The sequence below is a fragment of the Pelodiscus sinensis genome, chromosome 2 (assembly GCF_052426305.1).
Source record: "Pelodiscus sinensis isolate ZL-2025 chromosome 2, ASM5242630v1, whole genome shotgun sequence".
In the NCBI taxonomy this organism is placed as follows: domain Eukaryota; kingdom Metazoa; phylum Chordata; order Testudines; family Trionychidae; genus Pelodiscus; species Pelodiscus sinensis.
The window spans coordinates 184,258,658-184,274,378 of record NC_143053.1 but is presented as its reverse complement, the minus strand read 5'-3'; the positions used below and the strand labels follow the sequence as shown (position 1 = coordinate 184,274,378).

At 42.1% G+C, this 15,721-nt stretch overlaps 2 protein-coding genes across 11 annotated transcripts in view; one reads left to right on the top strand and one right to left on the bottom strand.

Moving 5' to 3' along the window:
- SH3BP5 (SH3 domain binding protein 5) overlaps positions 1–7,140 on the top strand; it is a 63,120-nt gene extending 55,980 nt beyond the window's left edge. The window contains exons 7-9 of the mRNA XM_075921941.2: positions 412–631; positions 4,036–4,296; positions 4,952–7,140. Of these exons, the coding sequence (XP_075778056.2) occupies positions 412–631; positions 4,036–4,296; positions 4,952–5,130 (660 nt within the window). The 3' untranslated portion in view covers positions 5,131–7,140. The remainder of the gene's footprint in view (positions 1–411; positions 632–4,035; positions 4,297–4,951) is intronic.
- CAPN7 (calpain 7) overlaps positions 6,794–15,721 on the bottom strand; it is a 51,511-nt gene continuing 42,583 nt past the window's right edge. For 9 of the 10 annotated variants that reach the window (XM_075921937.2, XM_075921940.2, XM_075921936.2 and 6 more), the window contains 3 exons: positions 15,274–15,404; positions 11,867–11,959; positions 11,182–11,787 (listed from right to left, as the gene is read on the bottom strand). In XM_075921937.2, the coding sequence (XP_075778052.1) occupies positions 11,643–11,787; positions 11,867–11,959; positions 15,274–15,404 (369 nt within the window). In that variant the 3' untranslated portion in view covers positions 11,182–11,642. Of the gene's footprint in view, positions 7,739–11,181; positions 11,788–11,866; positions 11,960–15,273; positions 15,405–15,721 lie in introns of those variants that run through there. The other variant, XM_089776605.1, reaches the window with a different exon arrangement.

Here is a 15,721-nt window from a genome sequence, read left to right as displayed (position 1 = left end):
CAGTAGTTTTGCATGTGATGTGGCTATCCGTATATTTGCCCCCCCCCCCCCAAAAAGGCTTTTTCTGTGAAAGCTTGCCAACCCCTGCACTCACACAGTACTTCACTCTGATATACCACTTTTCATGGGTAGAGCCCAAAGCACTTTACAAAGGATCCCAATTGTGTCCATTTTACAGATGAGAAACTGAGGCATAGAGTAGCGACATGAATTGTCCGAGGTCACCCAGTAGGCCCGTGACAGAGCCAGGAGTAGAAGTTACCAGTGTCTCAGTACAGTGCTCTTATCAAGTAGGCAACATTGCCTGTTTAGTTGTGGAAATGAAGCCCCTCTTTCCCCTCCTTACGTAATGAGAATGTTTGTTTGAAATCCGCAATCTTCTAAAGAAACCCCATCTGCCTTCCCCATTAGCAATTTAAGAAGACTGTGGATGACCTGCAGGCAAAGCTGGCCCTAGCAAAGGGAGAGTACAAAACGGCCTTGAAAAACCTTGAGATGATCTCAGATGAGATCCACGAGAAAAGACGGTCCGCTGCTATGGGGCCCCGGGGCTGTGGCGTAGGTGCGGAAGGCAGTAACACTTCAGTGGAAGATCTTTCAACATGTAAACTAGAGTCAGACACCATCTCCAGTAAGTATAAAGTTGTGTGTTCAGAAATTTCCATGAGCAAGTGTACGCGGTGGTGGGGAGTTGAAATGAAGGACCTTGTTTGTAATTTACATATTGTGATCTGAGAGATACTTTACAACTTCATTTACCTCCGTTGCACCTTCAGTTAACCCCACAGTAAACCATGCACTTGAGAATCCTGTTCTCAGGGGAAAAATAATTGCTTCTGGCATCACAGTGTTGCAGGCAAGAAACAGAATCAATACACATCAAAGCTTGTAAATAAATGCACGCAACTGACATCATTTATGCAACAACTCTTAAGGCCTGGTCTACACACAGTTTTGTGTACCAGTATAACTATTTCTGTTGGTGCCATGATTTATTTGCGCTGAAATATACCAGTATAGCCCCTACTATTGTTGCCGTTATGCCAGTATGTTGGTATAGCTGCATCCATACTGGGGATCGTTGTACAGCTATGACGATATTGGTGCATTGATATAGTAAGGTGGTACGGTTCTTGTCTTTTTAGGCCCTGCTTACATACAAGCTGCTTTGCATGGTTGAGAAATTGGTCGACATGCTGTCATGTAAATATCGCAGCCATGCTTAGTATTTTGAATAAAGGCAACAAAGGAAAAGGCAAATATTAGCTCATTGTGCTGCCTGTCACAACTGGAGATCCATCTTCCTTGAGAGATGGACAGACAGCAGTACAATTGTGCCACAGGTCCAAATAGTCACTGTCTAATAGAGAGCAGAGATGATTGTGAGCTGCCAAGATTGGAATATTCCTCAAGTTCTGAGGAGCCTTGGATCTGGGATTCTGAATCAAGCCCCCTTCAACTAGGAAGAGGGAATTGCTAAAGAGGAGAGACTAAAATAGCTTGAGACCCAGAGGATTCCTTTTCTGTCACCAGCAGTTACATTTTTGTTTCCAAAAACAATCTTTTCTGTGAATCTAATCCCACAGCTTCCTTCTCAGTCTTGGCTCGTCTGCAGGAAAGAACCCTGCAAAGTGCTGATGATCATAGGAGTCGTTCATAACAACAGAACCCACTCCTCTCTGCAGCCTAGTGCACTGCGCTCAGGAGTGCTAATAAGCCAGCCACTGGGACTCTTTGGCTTCTTGGAATTTTCAGGCAGGTTCCCCAAAAACATTACTGGCCTTTTTCTTTAGTTACTGTCTTCCCCGTATAGAAATACAATACAAGCTGATACATGCCATCTCACCCACCACCTTGGACACGATTAGATTTTGCTTTCTTCAGTATTTTTTTTTCCTTAGTTGATGCTTGTGTCTTATCCCCAGAATGCACACTCCTGGTGGCAAGGGAGCTGAAGCAGCCAGTAATGTGCACGCAGTGTTCAATTTGTTGAGCTTCCCTTGCCTGCACTTCCCGAGCTCATACACGCTAGGACAACTACTCCACAACTTACTCTGTGTTGATACGCATACTAGGTCTGGTTCTGATCTCACATCAATCTTACTGCTATAGCAGGGTGAATACATATTGATTATTAAAAAATTTAGAAGTCTGACTTTTTAAAAATTGTTTCAAATGTAAAATACTTAAAAAAAAAAAAACCCTAACAACCTGTATTAAAACCTATACTAATGTGTTTAAATTATTTTAACTAAATATAAAAAAATAACACAGTAGCTTGCTGCCAAGTTTTAAAAGGCAAACAACTGGACTAGTGGAAGCGACTGGCTAAGTACGTGGGACTAGAGTTTGTTGAAGTTCTAAATCAGCTTTTGACAGGAGTACGGTTAGTTTGGTCTGCAGTTGCAGAGTATTTTCTTCATTTCTGTTTATTCAACTAGTTCAGTTCAATGAGGAGTTCAGAAATCAGTTGGGAGTTCAAAAGGCAGGAAGGTTTGTTACTCTTTGCCAATCTGTGAATGAAAAAGTAGGTGTGAAAGTTTAATTTATTGCTTATTAGAATGGGTAATGCCTTTCTACCCAGAACTGTTTGTTTGTTTGAATACTGAACAAAGTTCTTTTTGCAGGGCTTCAGTGAAACTTGTAAGCATCCTACACTGATTTTTTTGTTTGTTTGTTTGTTGGCACCAGCAGATATTAATTTTCTTACATGGTATAAGCCGGTCTTTGAGACTAAATATAAACCGAAATTTTCTTTAGCCATATTTGTCCTAGACTCGCAGATTACAGTGCTACTTAAAAGTAGATAACTTCTGCAAATAGGAACTACTCTGTGTAACCCACTGTTGCTCTTCTTATACAAAATGATCAGGGTCTGTCCCATGTGTATTGATAAAATGTTGGAAGGACCAGCTACATACCAGTTTTATGTCTGGAGGAGCTGGAACTTTGCTGTGTAATCTTGGATTTGGTATTTTAAAAAATTCCAGAATAAGAGAGATCAGGATCTAGCTGCTGTGCATGTCCATCTTTTTATCTGCTGACACATTCTTAGGTCAGTTCTGTTGCACATAGTACATGGAGGCTGAAGATCCTTGAAACAAAAAAGTTGATAAGTGTTTTTATGTTCATAAATTAACAAGTAGGAGCCCGAGGTTTGAGACATGCAACCTTGAGGTTTTTTCTTTGAATGTTTTACTTTTTAACACTCTTGCTGTGTTCTATTTTTTTTTTTTTAACTGGACTCTTGAGTGTGCCTTGCTTTCAATAGAAAGAAATTTAAGGAATTGTAACAGAAGATAACGTCTATCGTCATCACTTCACTGTTGAATGTGGTTCTGTCAAAGGCATTAGTCCTGCAAAAGCTTATGTATGTGAGTTACCCTTTTAAGTGCAATGGGACTACTTGTGTGCATAAGCTTTTGGCAATGTAGGCCCCAAACCTGCAGTGACCAAAGACTGGAAACTTTAGCTTTAACAATATCTACTAGACTTAGAATGTGCATAATGGAATATCTCTTACCAATTAATTTCCCCACCATTGCATAACGTATTCTCAGTATGGAGTCTGTGGCTTATTCCACCCCACGCTCTGGAAATGGTTGTGTTACTACAGATAAATATTGACCATCCCCGTAAGGCATCCTACTGTGAGTAAAGCACACTTACTGCAGAGTGTCACCATCCCAAACTGCTTCCTATGTCTTACAACCGACTACCATGTGGATAGCACAGACAGAAACAAGCCTATTTTAAAACAATGGTTGTTGGTGGTGATACAGTATTGGATGGTACACCACCTTAGCCTGTTTCTGCCAAAAGCTTCTCAAGAAACAGGAATCTCTTCTCCTCTTCCAAGGCCTGCTAATGAGATGCAATGTTAGAATGCAATGAAGTAGTTAAAACGCTACATGTGAATGCATTTCTTAAGATAGCAACGCACATGCTGCTGATGGCAACCACAGCAGTTGACGTTGCGTGTAAAAGTTGCTTGGTGGAAATGGGTATGTTAATCAGAATTCTTAAACGTTACAGTGGCTTCTGAAGTGTTTGAGGATGACAACTGCAGCAGCCTTGTGTCTGAAGAAGATTCTGAGACCCAGTCAGTGTCCAGTTTCAGTTCTGGTCCTACAAGTCCCTATGAGATGCCCACTCCGTTTCCTACAGCAACACGACCTGGCAGCCTGGATCTGTCCAGTCCTGTCTCGCTCTCTGAATTTGGGATGATGTTTCCTGTACTAGGTCCTCGAAGTGAATGCAGTGGGGCATCCTCTCCTGAATGTGAAGTTGAAAGAGGTAATTCATCATGCAGGTTTGTAAAGGAGCAGAACCACCACCAGCATAGCTCTTCTAGGGATGCTGTGCTGACGGGGTTCATGTACATTTGCTCTCGGGCAGCTGTGGGGGGGGGAGGGCTGTGCCAGAGCCGCCTTCATCCCACGGTATTCCTGCCCTTTAAAATACTTATTCCCTAAAATGAGAGGTTGCCCAGTTTCACTCCTGCCTAACCCCATGCCCTATACAGCAGTGATGTTACGTCAGTTGCTGCCTTCCTGTATTTGGATACTGGTATTACTTTATTTGAAGGATAAGCAGAGTTTCTTTTGAGGTGGTGGTGGAGGGAGGGGAGATGTTCTGCTTGGGGAAAATCCTGATGTCCAGTTCTGCTCAAACTGGGTGCCAAAGGATAAATTTTTCAGGCGGTGGTTCTGTAAGTTGTTGCTGAGAAAACTAGCTTAGAGGATTAATAACACTCCTGCTGAAGTAACTCTTTGCATTTAGTGATGCAGTGGACAAGACAAAGCTCATCTTGGAAGGCCACCCTCCCTTATTTTAGTGTTACTCCTTGTCTTAGGTGGTTAAACACTTGAGAGGGAAGTGGTATGAGTGCCCACTTGACCTCAAATAGCATTCTATGACTTCAGGCTTAATATTTTAATTCCCTTTTTAGGGGATAGGGCAGAAGGGGCTGAGAACAAGATGAGCAACAAAGCAAACAAGAATAGGAGCAGCAGTGGCAACTCCGCCGAGGGTCTGGCTTTGGATAACCGAATGAAGCAGCTTTCGCTCCGGTGCATGAAAGTCAAAGAGGGGATCATTGCAGACAGAAAAGCTGTGCAAATTGGCTGAGTCCTCCTGCTGCTCTGTTCTGGTTAAGTGAAGCATAAATATTTATACATGAACTTCAAAATGTCTGAAGAACATTGTGCCAATAACTATTTAATATATGCCAAATCTTAAGCGTTTACTCTACAAATTTAAAACTGCACTAAAGACGTCTAATTGATGTTGAGGGCTGAAGTATTTTTTCAGTAAAATCTTTGTAGGACAGACAAGTTGTCAAAGTGTAAGCTGTGCTCACTGTATTTCACAGCATTTGTAAACTGCTTTGTAGCAGCCTGGCTGAAGCAATAACTAGTGTTGTTCCTGTATAAACACATGCCAGCGGGGGGGGGGGTCTGAAATCCAAGCCAAACCCTTGGCCTGAGCAGTTTGGCTTGTTTTGTAGAATGAGACACACTTTAGAGTGGCTCTCTGAAGTGTAATTGGCATATTCTCTGAACACCTGTGTGTGTACTATTCAGAAACAGTAGAAGTATTTTGTATACAAGGAAGCTGTTGCATGTGTAGGTTTAGAAGTCTTCGCTCGGCCTCCCGTGCTCATGGGGAAGCTAGTCATGACCTGAAGTACTGGCCTCAGAAGGTGGCAGAAATATGGTATTATTCTTCAATAGTTGTGTGTTCCTGCGGGCCCCCTTACTTTTCAAGGGGGGGTTGTAACTTTTGCAGGGTGAATCCAGTGACCAAAATGAGATCTAACTAATTTCTAAGAATTTAGTTTCATTTTTCAGCACTTTCAAAAATGTTACTGTAAAACAGAATGAATTAGTGTGCCAGAAAGTAGTTGTAGCCCTTGACCTACCGAATATTAAAGGCTTGTTCTTAAGGAGACGCATGAAGAAAAGTTGCTGCTAATGTGGATTGATGTGTTGTAACAAGTAAGGTTTTATAATTTCTTGAGACTTGCAATTTTAGTATCCCCTAGAGAAACTGTTCACTAAAAATAGAAAGGGAATGGGGGGCATGTTTTGGCAGCAACTCTTAGGCAGTAGTGGTGTCTAGTAGTTATTCTAATAAGTGGTAGCAAAAATCCTAGGATTTCTCAGTTTTGGTGGCTGAACATTTCTAAAAGTACCCTATTATATCTAAAGTATTCTGTTTGTTTTCTTTTTTTGTTATTAGATGGAAATTTATCATCCAAAGTATTTTCTATTCCATGTTTTGCAGTACTGGTGTATTTTGTCCCTGCCCCTTGGCTTGCGTGTGTGTGTGTAGTCTCAAAGTAAATGTAAAATTCTTTACGCTACAGTAAACATGTTGGTTTTCCACATTGTCTTGTACAGTATCAGTGTATCTGAACTAAATATTTCAGTAGCTATACTAAAAATGTAGTTCTGGAGTAAACCATAGTCAGAAATTTAAACTTCTTTTTTACAAGTGTGCACATGGTCTACATTTACTCAATGAAATCATCCTATCTTGTAATTCTAATGCCAAATGCACTAGCTGTTAGTGAAGTGTAAGACTTAATCAGACTTAATGTATTGGAGAATGCCCAAATCTGGTATAGTAAATTTTCAAACAGGACTTACAGCAACTAAGAATACTCGGCAGTATGTGGACAGGTATTGTCTTATTACAGCTTTGTAACTAGATTTACATTCCTGGCTCATTTGGTATTATGAATTTCGTATGACTGAAGATGAGCCACATTTCGATAGTGTTTTTTGCGGGGGGGGGGGGAGGGAAACATTTATGCATCAAAGAAAAGTGTTCTACATTGTCTAACTCGGTTTCATTTCACTATTAAAAGCTGTAACAAAAAAGGCAAAGTCATGGGGAAGGGAGCCCATTCAAATAATTAATTGTGCTTCATTGTGTGTAACAGCTTCTGATTATTTGAACAGTTTTAATTATTAATTTATTTGAACAAAGTTTTAACCCCTTTAGATTACTAGCATCTTCCAGCTTGACAAATACTGAAGTGTTTGTCTCCAGTTTATGAAGTAACAAATACTTTAGGAAATATGATTAGACTGTAATTGAAGTAAAATAAAAGTGTTTACTAAAACTGCATAACTTTCATGTTTTCACCTAACCGTAGCTAAGCCATTTGTCCATTCTGCCTCAAGTTAGGTAGACCAACCAAGCACTTAAGTGCGGAGTACACGTTGAACCTCTCTACACCGACGTGTTCAGTGCCAAAGCAGAGAATTTGCCAAACCACGGGAAGTCAAACATTTCCACTGCTTACTGGGCTCTTAGACTTTTAAGGGTAAATGAGAGCTGAACAACAGCACAGAACACTGAGCCAGGACTGGTGGCTGCAAACAAGCTTTATAAGGGACTGCTGGAAACTTGGCCACACCCATGATAGATTAACATCCGGTTAACTAAAATGATGCCAGACCATGGATGTTGGGTCAACTTGTATCTACTTTTTGCAAGCATGCCAGCTCCCAAATGCATGCCCTTATTTCCCTTTGCATCCAATCCGCCCTACTATTAAAAGGTAAGTTATTTAACAATCCAAAGCACCTGCACTCTAGGAAATGTTTGCTTATTACTCAGTGTATTACCTTTATGACCCCTCCAGGCAGTTTCCAGTAGGGTGAGACAGCATTAGCAGAAAGTATGTTGGGGTGTCACGTGGACCAAGAACCTAGCAGCTGGTGCACTGCAAACGTACAGCAGAAGGCAAACAGAGTAAATATGTGGAAGGGCCTCAGCTTCCAGCTACCTCACCATTTGGCAGCTAAGTTTCCAATTGAAGTGTGTGTGCATAGCTTGTTTTATCATGTTCAGACTGGCTTTGGCAAACACAGACATTGTAGTAGAAATGAAAATGCCCTTTCATAATAGCTCTCATTTTATTTCACTTTTTGTAAATGCCACTTGTGTACCAAATACATAATGACAAATGGATATGACTAGAACATTACCATAGAATACCAAAGGAGCAAGGTCTTGCCGGTTACCTTTCTCTACATTGGCTCAAAACATCCTTGGATTTAATACTGCACTAGCTGGCAGTGTGGTGGTGGAAGTATAAAAATAAGCCTTTGACATAAAAAGCATATGTGGTAACAAGTTAGCAACCTTAAAGTGAGATGCAGTGTAAACAGAGCTTTACCAAAAAGTAGAGAATGTATGGCTCATCAGCTACTATCATGCTTTTCATAATATGCACTGAAAATTGGTACTCAGTTTTAATCTTAAATTTTGTCAGGCTGTTCTAACATGTTTCTCAGACTTTTGTACATGGCATATTCACCTGCAGGTGCACAAGCCTCTGGTATTTCTGCTGTACAAAATATGCAAATACAATCTTGTCAGACTTTACATTAACAATGTTTGAAGTTAACATTCTGGCTGTGTCTAGGCTGGCAAGATTTTGTGCAAAAACTTGCCAGCTCTCTACACTGGCCGCTTGAATTTGCACAAGAACACTGATCTACTGTATGATTGTCAGTGTTCTTGCGCAAATACACTGATGCTCCCGCTTGGGAAAAAGCCCTCTTGCGCAAATGCTTTTGTGCAAGAGGGCCAGTGTAGACAAGTAAAAACTGTTTTGCGCAAAAAAGCCCCGATGGTGAAAAGGCTACGGGAGCTTTCTTGCGTAAAACTGCATCTAGATTGGTACGGATGCTTTTGCGCAAAAGCACTTTTTGCACAAAAGCATCCGTGCCAGTCTAGACGCTCTTTTCCGCAAATGCTTTTAACGGAAAAACTTCTGTTAAAAGCATTTGCAGAAAATCATGCTAGTCTAGACACAGCCGACATGTGTCGGAAGTAACACCCAAAAGAGCATCTCAGCTTTACTACATTTTAGGACCACGTGGATGCTGCTACTGCTCTCTCTAAAAGGCAGCTATATGGATTAAATCACATTTCAGAATGCTGATGGAGTAAACAAGAAGGATGATTAACCTAATGACTCTTAGACAGCCCAAGTCTGGGCCCTAACAAGGTAAAGCATGATATCCTCAGCAGCTCTAAGGTAGGGTTCACCAACACACTGTAGAGTCTACAGTGCATAAGTTGTAGGGGGGAAATGCAGGGCATGGCAAAAATCCTTTTGAAGGATCCTGAAGACTGTGCTCACTGTAAGAATCCTCTCTCCCACTGTAGGCAATTCAGTGAAGAGTTATTCTTTTACAGGCTCAATACACAATGTCTTTTTAAAGAAATGGAATTCTAGGGCAATTGGTTCACATCTGGTGACATATTCCTTATATACACTACCCCTTAACTAGCTGGTGATTGAAACTAGTTGCTACTACTAAGTGCAGATTGTTATGCGGATCTTTCTAGCATTGGCCACTTGCAGAAGACCTTTGGTCTGACCCAGTATGGTCATTCTTATGTTCAACTTTTTAGACAGCTGTCTATCCTTTTGTTAGTCTCCCACCTCTTATATAAAAGTTGAATAGAACACCCAAAAGATTCTCAACACCTACAAATATTTTTAATCAGAATTGTCATTGGTGGAGATTTAGTTGGGCAGTTTTGTTTCTTCCTGACTCTGCAACAGGGTTTTCCTGAAATCTCTCTAGGACAAGATTAAAATGTGACAGTGTTTGATTGCTTTATTATTAGTAGTTAGGTAATCTGCTTTCCTCTCTTTTAAAAAGATAGTCCTTAAATCAAGTATGGAGAATCTACAGGCTGGCTTGGATCCACTTCCAAGGAGCTGTTGAGTGCAAGCTGTCCCTAAGATAGGTCTGATTTTTTTTTAACTTTGACCTGGCTCCCAAGTGAACAAATAAGGTAGTGTGGAGTTTGTTTTTTTTTAAATCAGGGGCCATACATCAAAGAAAAGCTCCCCACCCATGCCTTCAGTGAAGTGTAAAAAAAAGCATTCCTGCCAGAATAAAGCTAAGACTAGCGTGCACAAAACCAGCATATGCCTCTATCCTGTCTGAAGTGTCATGACTGAAAATGTCTTGTGTACTAGGGTGTTCCATTTCCCAGATAAGTGATGTAAAGTGCTTTTAAATAGTAATCAAAACTGCAATATTTTAAGGTTTAAAATAAACTGACTTTTGTAGTTTCCATTAATGTTTGAGGCCAGATATACATAGACTGTAAATGCCTGCAGCATGGTAAGATTATGTACCCTTTGTATTCAAGAGGCACATCTTGCCTTTACAGCAGGGAGAGTTATAGCTGCATGGAGATGGAAGATTCTTCCTTTAAGCAATATTAAATTGTAATCCAGTGCATGGAACCCTGTTCAATTTCAAGTCAAATAACTGATATAAACACCATACAGCACGCTAGTTAAGAGAGCAGAAGGAAAAATTGATTCGCTGTAGAGTAGCAGCCAAAGAGGATGATGTAACAGCTTGATTTGGGCAAGTCAACTTGCTTAATTCCTGGTCAGTACATTTTCACAAATAGCCAGGTTGTGTTACACTTTCAAAGGAGATTTGTGAAGCCTTAGTTTTATCCCTTTAAAACTGTGTAAGGTGCAGCAGGTGGAACACCATACACAAGTTCTGACCTGTAAATAGAATAAGTGACTGGAGCTGGAGCTATAGTCCTTTGTACACTATGTATCAAGGGCTAATTTAGCTTTAGCTGAAATCTTATCTTAATGTAAGTTATGTAGGGTGTTTAAAACTAGACATGCTGCTTTGCTTCTGAAGAGAAATTGGGTCTAAGCTACCTCCTCACTCTCCCATAACAGAACAGCTCTTAAAGCAGTTTTTATCCTGTAATAAGTTACAATTTCCTTGCCAAGATAAGCAAGGAGTTAGATAACGACTGAATTCCTAGTCTATTATTATTATTCAGAAAACTGCAATAAAAAGGCACATCTTAATGTATTTTCTCCACACAGCTGCTGTCCAACTGGAGAAGATTAAGTGTCCCTGTGCTATTAAGCTTCTTAATTTGCAATAGCAAACTAAGCAGTAAGATTGCCCCCACATTAGTCACCCTAAACTTTGTTCACTGGCATGTTTGGTTTTGTTTGATCTTACTTCCTCCATGGCAATACCGCCGCCCCCCCCCTTTTTTTTGGCTGAAGCAGATACAGGAATGCATACTGCTTACACCATGGCTTTCTTACTCCAAAAAATCCCTGGGTAGTAGAAACAACTGCTTTTGAACATCTTGCTCAGCAGCCCCAGACTTTTAACTTAATTATTGCTGATAGATCTGAACCAACATTACACTTTTTTCTTCTGCAAAGCATTTACTGTAAAAGTTAAGTGAGGATTATTAGAACTAAGCTAGCTGGGAAGGTGGTAGAGGAGGAGGACAGACTTCAAAACAAGGAAATAAAGGTGCCAAACTGTAGTAAACTAAGGCCTGCCATTCATTAACATGAATAAAAGATTCAAGATTTACATTTCAGTCAACTTCTGAAGCGTGCCCTTGCCTTAATGGCTGCACAGCAAAAAGCATGAGTAAACTCTGAAAGTGGCTAATGCAGTGAGCTTGATGTAGTAATTGACAGCCCAAGCCCTGGGCTATTACATTTTCAGGTAGAGTGCAGTTCTATGCATATCACATCAATGGTTTGGGAAGGGGATATTTTCCCGTTTTCAGGAAAAAACTGAACTTTTGCCACCTCATTGCAGTTGTGATATTTTAAGCAGATTAACGCTATTAAAGTCCAAGAAGAAAGGACCTTCTTGCTGCGGCAGGAAGGTGCTAGGAATAATATTGTAAACTCCAGCAGGTATGATCTCCACTTCCATGTAGCAAAATCCACATCTGATTAAATAAAACAAGACCAGTTTAATAAGGTATTTAAGGGAGAAGAAGAGTGTATGTGTAATCAAATGAACATTACCTGTAGTCACCACTGCTTTTCTTCTGAAAGCCAGATGTACCAGGATCTCCTACTGTAGATACCGTGACTAGGTCAAACCCCACACTGTACTGCCTACAGGTAAAGAGATTTCATTATCCTTGTTTTAAATGTCAAACAGTATTTGGTAAATCTAACTACTAAAGCAGTGGTCCCCAACCTTTTAGGGCTGCCGGGGTGAGGCCACTCATGCGCCAGGTGCCCAGGGTGCAAGAATGGCTTGGTCCAGCCCTGGTCACTCAGTGGGCGCACATAAATGTCCCGGCAGGCACCATGGCGCCCACGGGCAGCGCGTTGAGGACCACTGTACTAAAGTGAAAGATCTACAAGCTTCTGGCACATTGGAGAGTTATTTCTGGCAATTAGCCCAAAACTATTTTTGCCACTGAACTACACTTTGTAAGTACTTACATTCAAAAACCTGGGCACTAAATTTAGTATCTAGCTACAAAAATGCTTTGAGCCCAAGAACTACAATAGTAGAGATGCCTGTTGGGCTACACATGTCCACAGCTCTAAGGGGCTTAAGCTTATAGGTCCATGCATGTGCTGAGAAGCAGCGCCCACAGGACAAATTAAGTCAGATGGGTCCAGAGTTCATTGAATGCGTCTCAAATTGCCTCTATGCAGCAGAGGACAAGTTAACTCTATATGGCTGCGTCTAGACTGGCATGATTTTGCACAAATACTTTTAACAAGTTTTTCCGTTAAAATATTTGCGCAAGAGGGCGTCTATACTGGCATGTGCCTTTGCACAAAAGATTTGCTTTTGCGCAAAAGCATCCATGCCAGTGTAGACACTCTCTTGCACAAGAAAGCTCCGATGGCCATTTTAGCCATCAGGCTTTCTTGCACAAGAAACTAACATTGCTGTCTACACTGGCCCTCTTGTGCAAGGGGGTTTATCCCTGAGCGGGAGCATCAGAGTATTTGCACAAGAACCACTGATTTTGTACATTACAAAGTCAGTGTTCTTGTGCAAATATTCGCGGCCAGTGTAGACAGGCGGCAAGATTAGTTGCTTTTGCGCAAAATCATGCCAGTCTAGATGCAGCCCATGTGTAAGAGGAAGTGCATGCCCTCTGCCCTCCACCCTGAAAAACCCAACAAACAGGAGCGATGGAAGGAAAGCACCAAATGATTTCTGCAGCAGCAGACCAGTGCCAGGCAAGTAACTTCATTATCATCCCTAGGCAAGAATATCAGGTTTTTGTGTAAATGCAATGGCTTGAACTGTTTGCAGTTCATGTTGATTGGGGAGGAGGGGGGCAGAAGAGGAGGAGAGGAAGGGGGGGGGGAAGAAGGCAGCACAGGGAGAAGAGGCGCAGGCAGAAGCCAGCTCCCCACATGCAGTGTCTCCCTCTCCACTGCCTCTGATAAGAGGTAGCAATGCAGGGGGTAGGTACGTGTAGGGCAGCTGATATATGCAGGGAGTTGGCTTCTCATATGCACTGGCTTCTACCTGCCCTTGCCTACCCTCAGTTGCCTCACTATCTCAAGCAACAGCACAAGGAGGAGGCAGGCAGCTCCAAAGGAGCCAGCTTTGAAGCTGGTTCCCCTACCCCCCACACACTGCCTGGGTGGGGGACAGGCCACTCTACAGAGCTGGAACTGGCATATCAGTTCCCACCTCCCCCCTGCCTCTGATACAGAGGCAGCAAGGCAGGGGAGGGGAGAAAAATGTGTGTAGTCAATAGCATTAACAGATAAGCCCAAACTTATTGTAGTTGACATGGCAACAGCCTGAATTTGGCTTATTTGAAACTGCTTCCACAGTTGCTAATTTTTTGGAGAAAAAAAAGGGTTGCAGCTACATGCTCAAGTTCCTCACCTAAGGGGGATGTCTTACCACTTTGCAAAAAACCCCAAAACCTGCCCCTAATACTGCTCAGGGACCACAGGAGCAATGCATAAGTGCCTGCTGGAAAGAGAAAGTGGGGGCCAGAAGACTTGCCACTCACTGCTGCAGCCATCACCGAGTGACTACATGAGCATAGTATTTGATTGGATTTTGTGCACAGACCTTTGAAGTCACTGGAATCTCACTGGTTGTAGGCATGGTTAGCCTCCATGTCTACATTAGTCTGCCTTCCTAAATTCTTCCTACAGATTAACTGCAGAAGTCATCTACCTCCCTCCCCTTTAGGGAAGTGGTATGCAGTACAGCTTATGCACAGTTATCACTTCCTATCTGAGAGGTGATGGGCACATGTTCTGTGGCATATATATGAAATAGCTGGGAGCTTTCACAACAAATAGTGCACTAGTGCTATGCATATACCTCCCTCCATATATGCTGCTGTCCTGTAGCACAGCCATGCCATTTAGCTGCATGCACATCAACACTGATGACAGCATGGATTGGCATGGGCTTACAGTACAAACAGGTGACCTGTAGCCTGCCTTCCCCCATACAGGGAGAGCACAACTTCAGGGATAAAGTGAGGTCCTCCTGCATGATGAGTCTAGTACAAGGGTGACAGACACACAGGTGTGGCAAGCCAGCCAAGAAAGGCCATGACACAGCAAGGAATGGAAGGCATATTGGTACCCTCTTCCCTGCCATGCAAGATCCAGCTAGCAGATGAAAGGGGATTACCACTTACTTACATTTTCTCTAGAGGCTAGAAAGAGGAGCAACCCTTAGCATAAAAATATCTATATTTAACAGCTGAGGAAAGAATGGAAGCTGCATGAGAACTATGAGGAAAAAGCCAGTAATGAGGAGTGGTTCAGCTGGAAATTAAGTGACTTTTAAAGCTCAAATGCATCCTGTCAGGTGAAGTGTATAAAACACAAAACCCTGCACTTGGTCAGTCATGTTCTAACTCTGCTTTTCAAACTCTCATAACTAAGTTGAAGAAAACTGATACCCAAAACCCAGCATGTCTTTTGACTATAGTGTGAGCTCTGGAGTGGGCCAAGAATGATGGGCTTAGGGTATAGGAGGGGGAGCACCTGCAGCAACACAGCAGAGCAGCAGGGAGTCTAAGGCTGGCTTCTCACCTGTTCTGGCACCACAGACCATATTGTACACCGGAAGTAGCCAGTCCGAGTCCTAAGAGGCACATAAGCTGCTCTGTGTACTCTTTCATACCCAGGCACCATCCTCTCCAGCTCCCACTGGTTGGGAACCAGAAGTGTGGAGTCAGTGCTCAAGGAGAGGGCAGCATGTGGAGCCCCCACCTAAGAGCTGAACCTGTTGCTGGTCCCTTCTGAGGTGCAGTGCACTCCAGGGGTCCACAAGTGGGAGGAAGTGTGCCTGAGCATCACCCTACAGAAAAGCAACCCAGTGTCTGGCATTATACCAGCCTGTACTGGGTCACGACCCATACTTTGAAAGCCACTGCTTTAACTGTACCAGTATGTAGCACTTGTTCTTTACAAACCTTGGTCCTCTTAGTTCAATTAGTAATGGCCCAGTCTTCTCCAAATGAAATTGGTAAATGGGGTTGTTTTTGTAGGAATCTCTGAAATTTCCACAGCCTCCAGCACTATGACCTTTCCACTGCCCATTAACCTGATGGGAAACAAAACATATGGTGCCTTATGTAGTATGGGCAGATTTAGCTTTGCCTTCTCACTACTTTTAGTAGAGAAATAAAGTGAAGTCCTGGACTCATCTCGCTTCATTTAGTTACTTGTGAAACACCATTGATTTCAACAGTTGTTTCTGATTTACACCAGCATTGAAAAAAAGTTTGATATTTTATCTAAAATATTAAAGCTATTTAGATCAAACCCTGATACCTCTTCTTGTTTGGGTTAAAAACTCAGTATCCATCTTTTGCTTGATGACAGTAAGGGGGTATTTATTTCTGGGCATTTTGCTGTTTG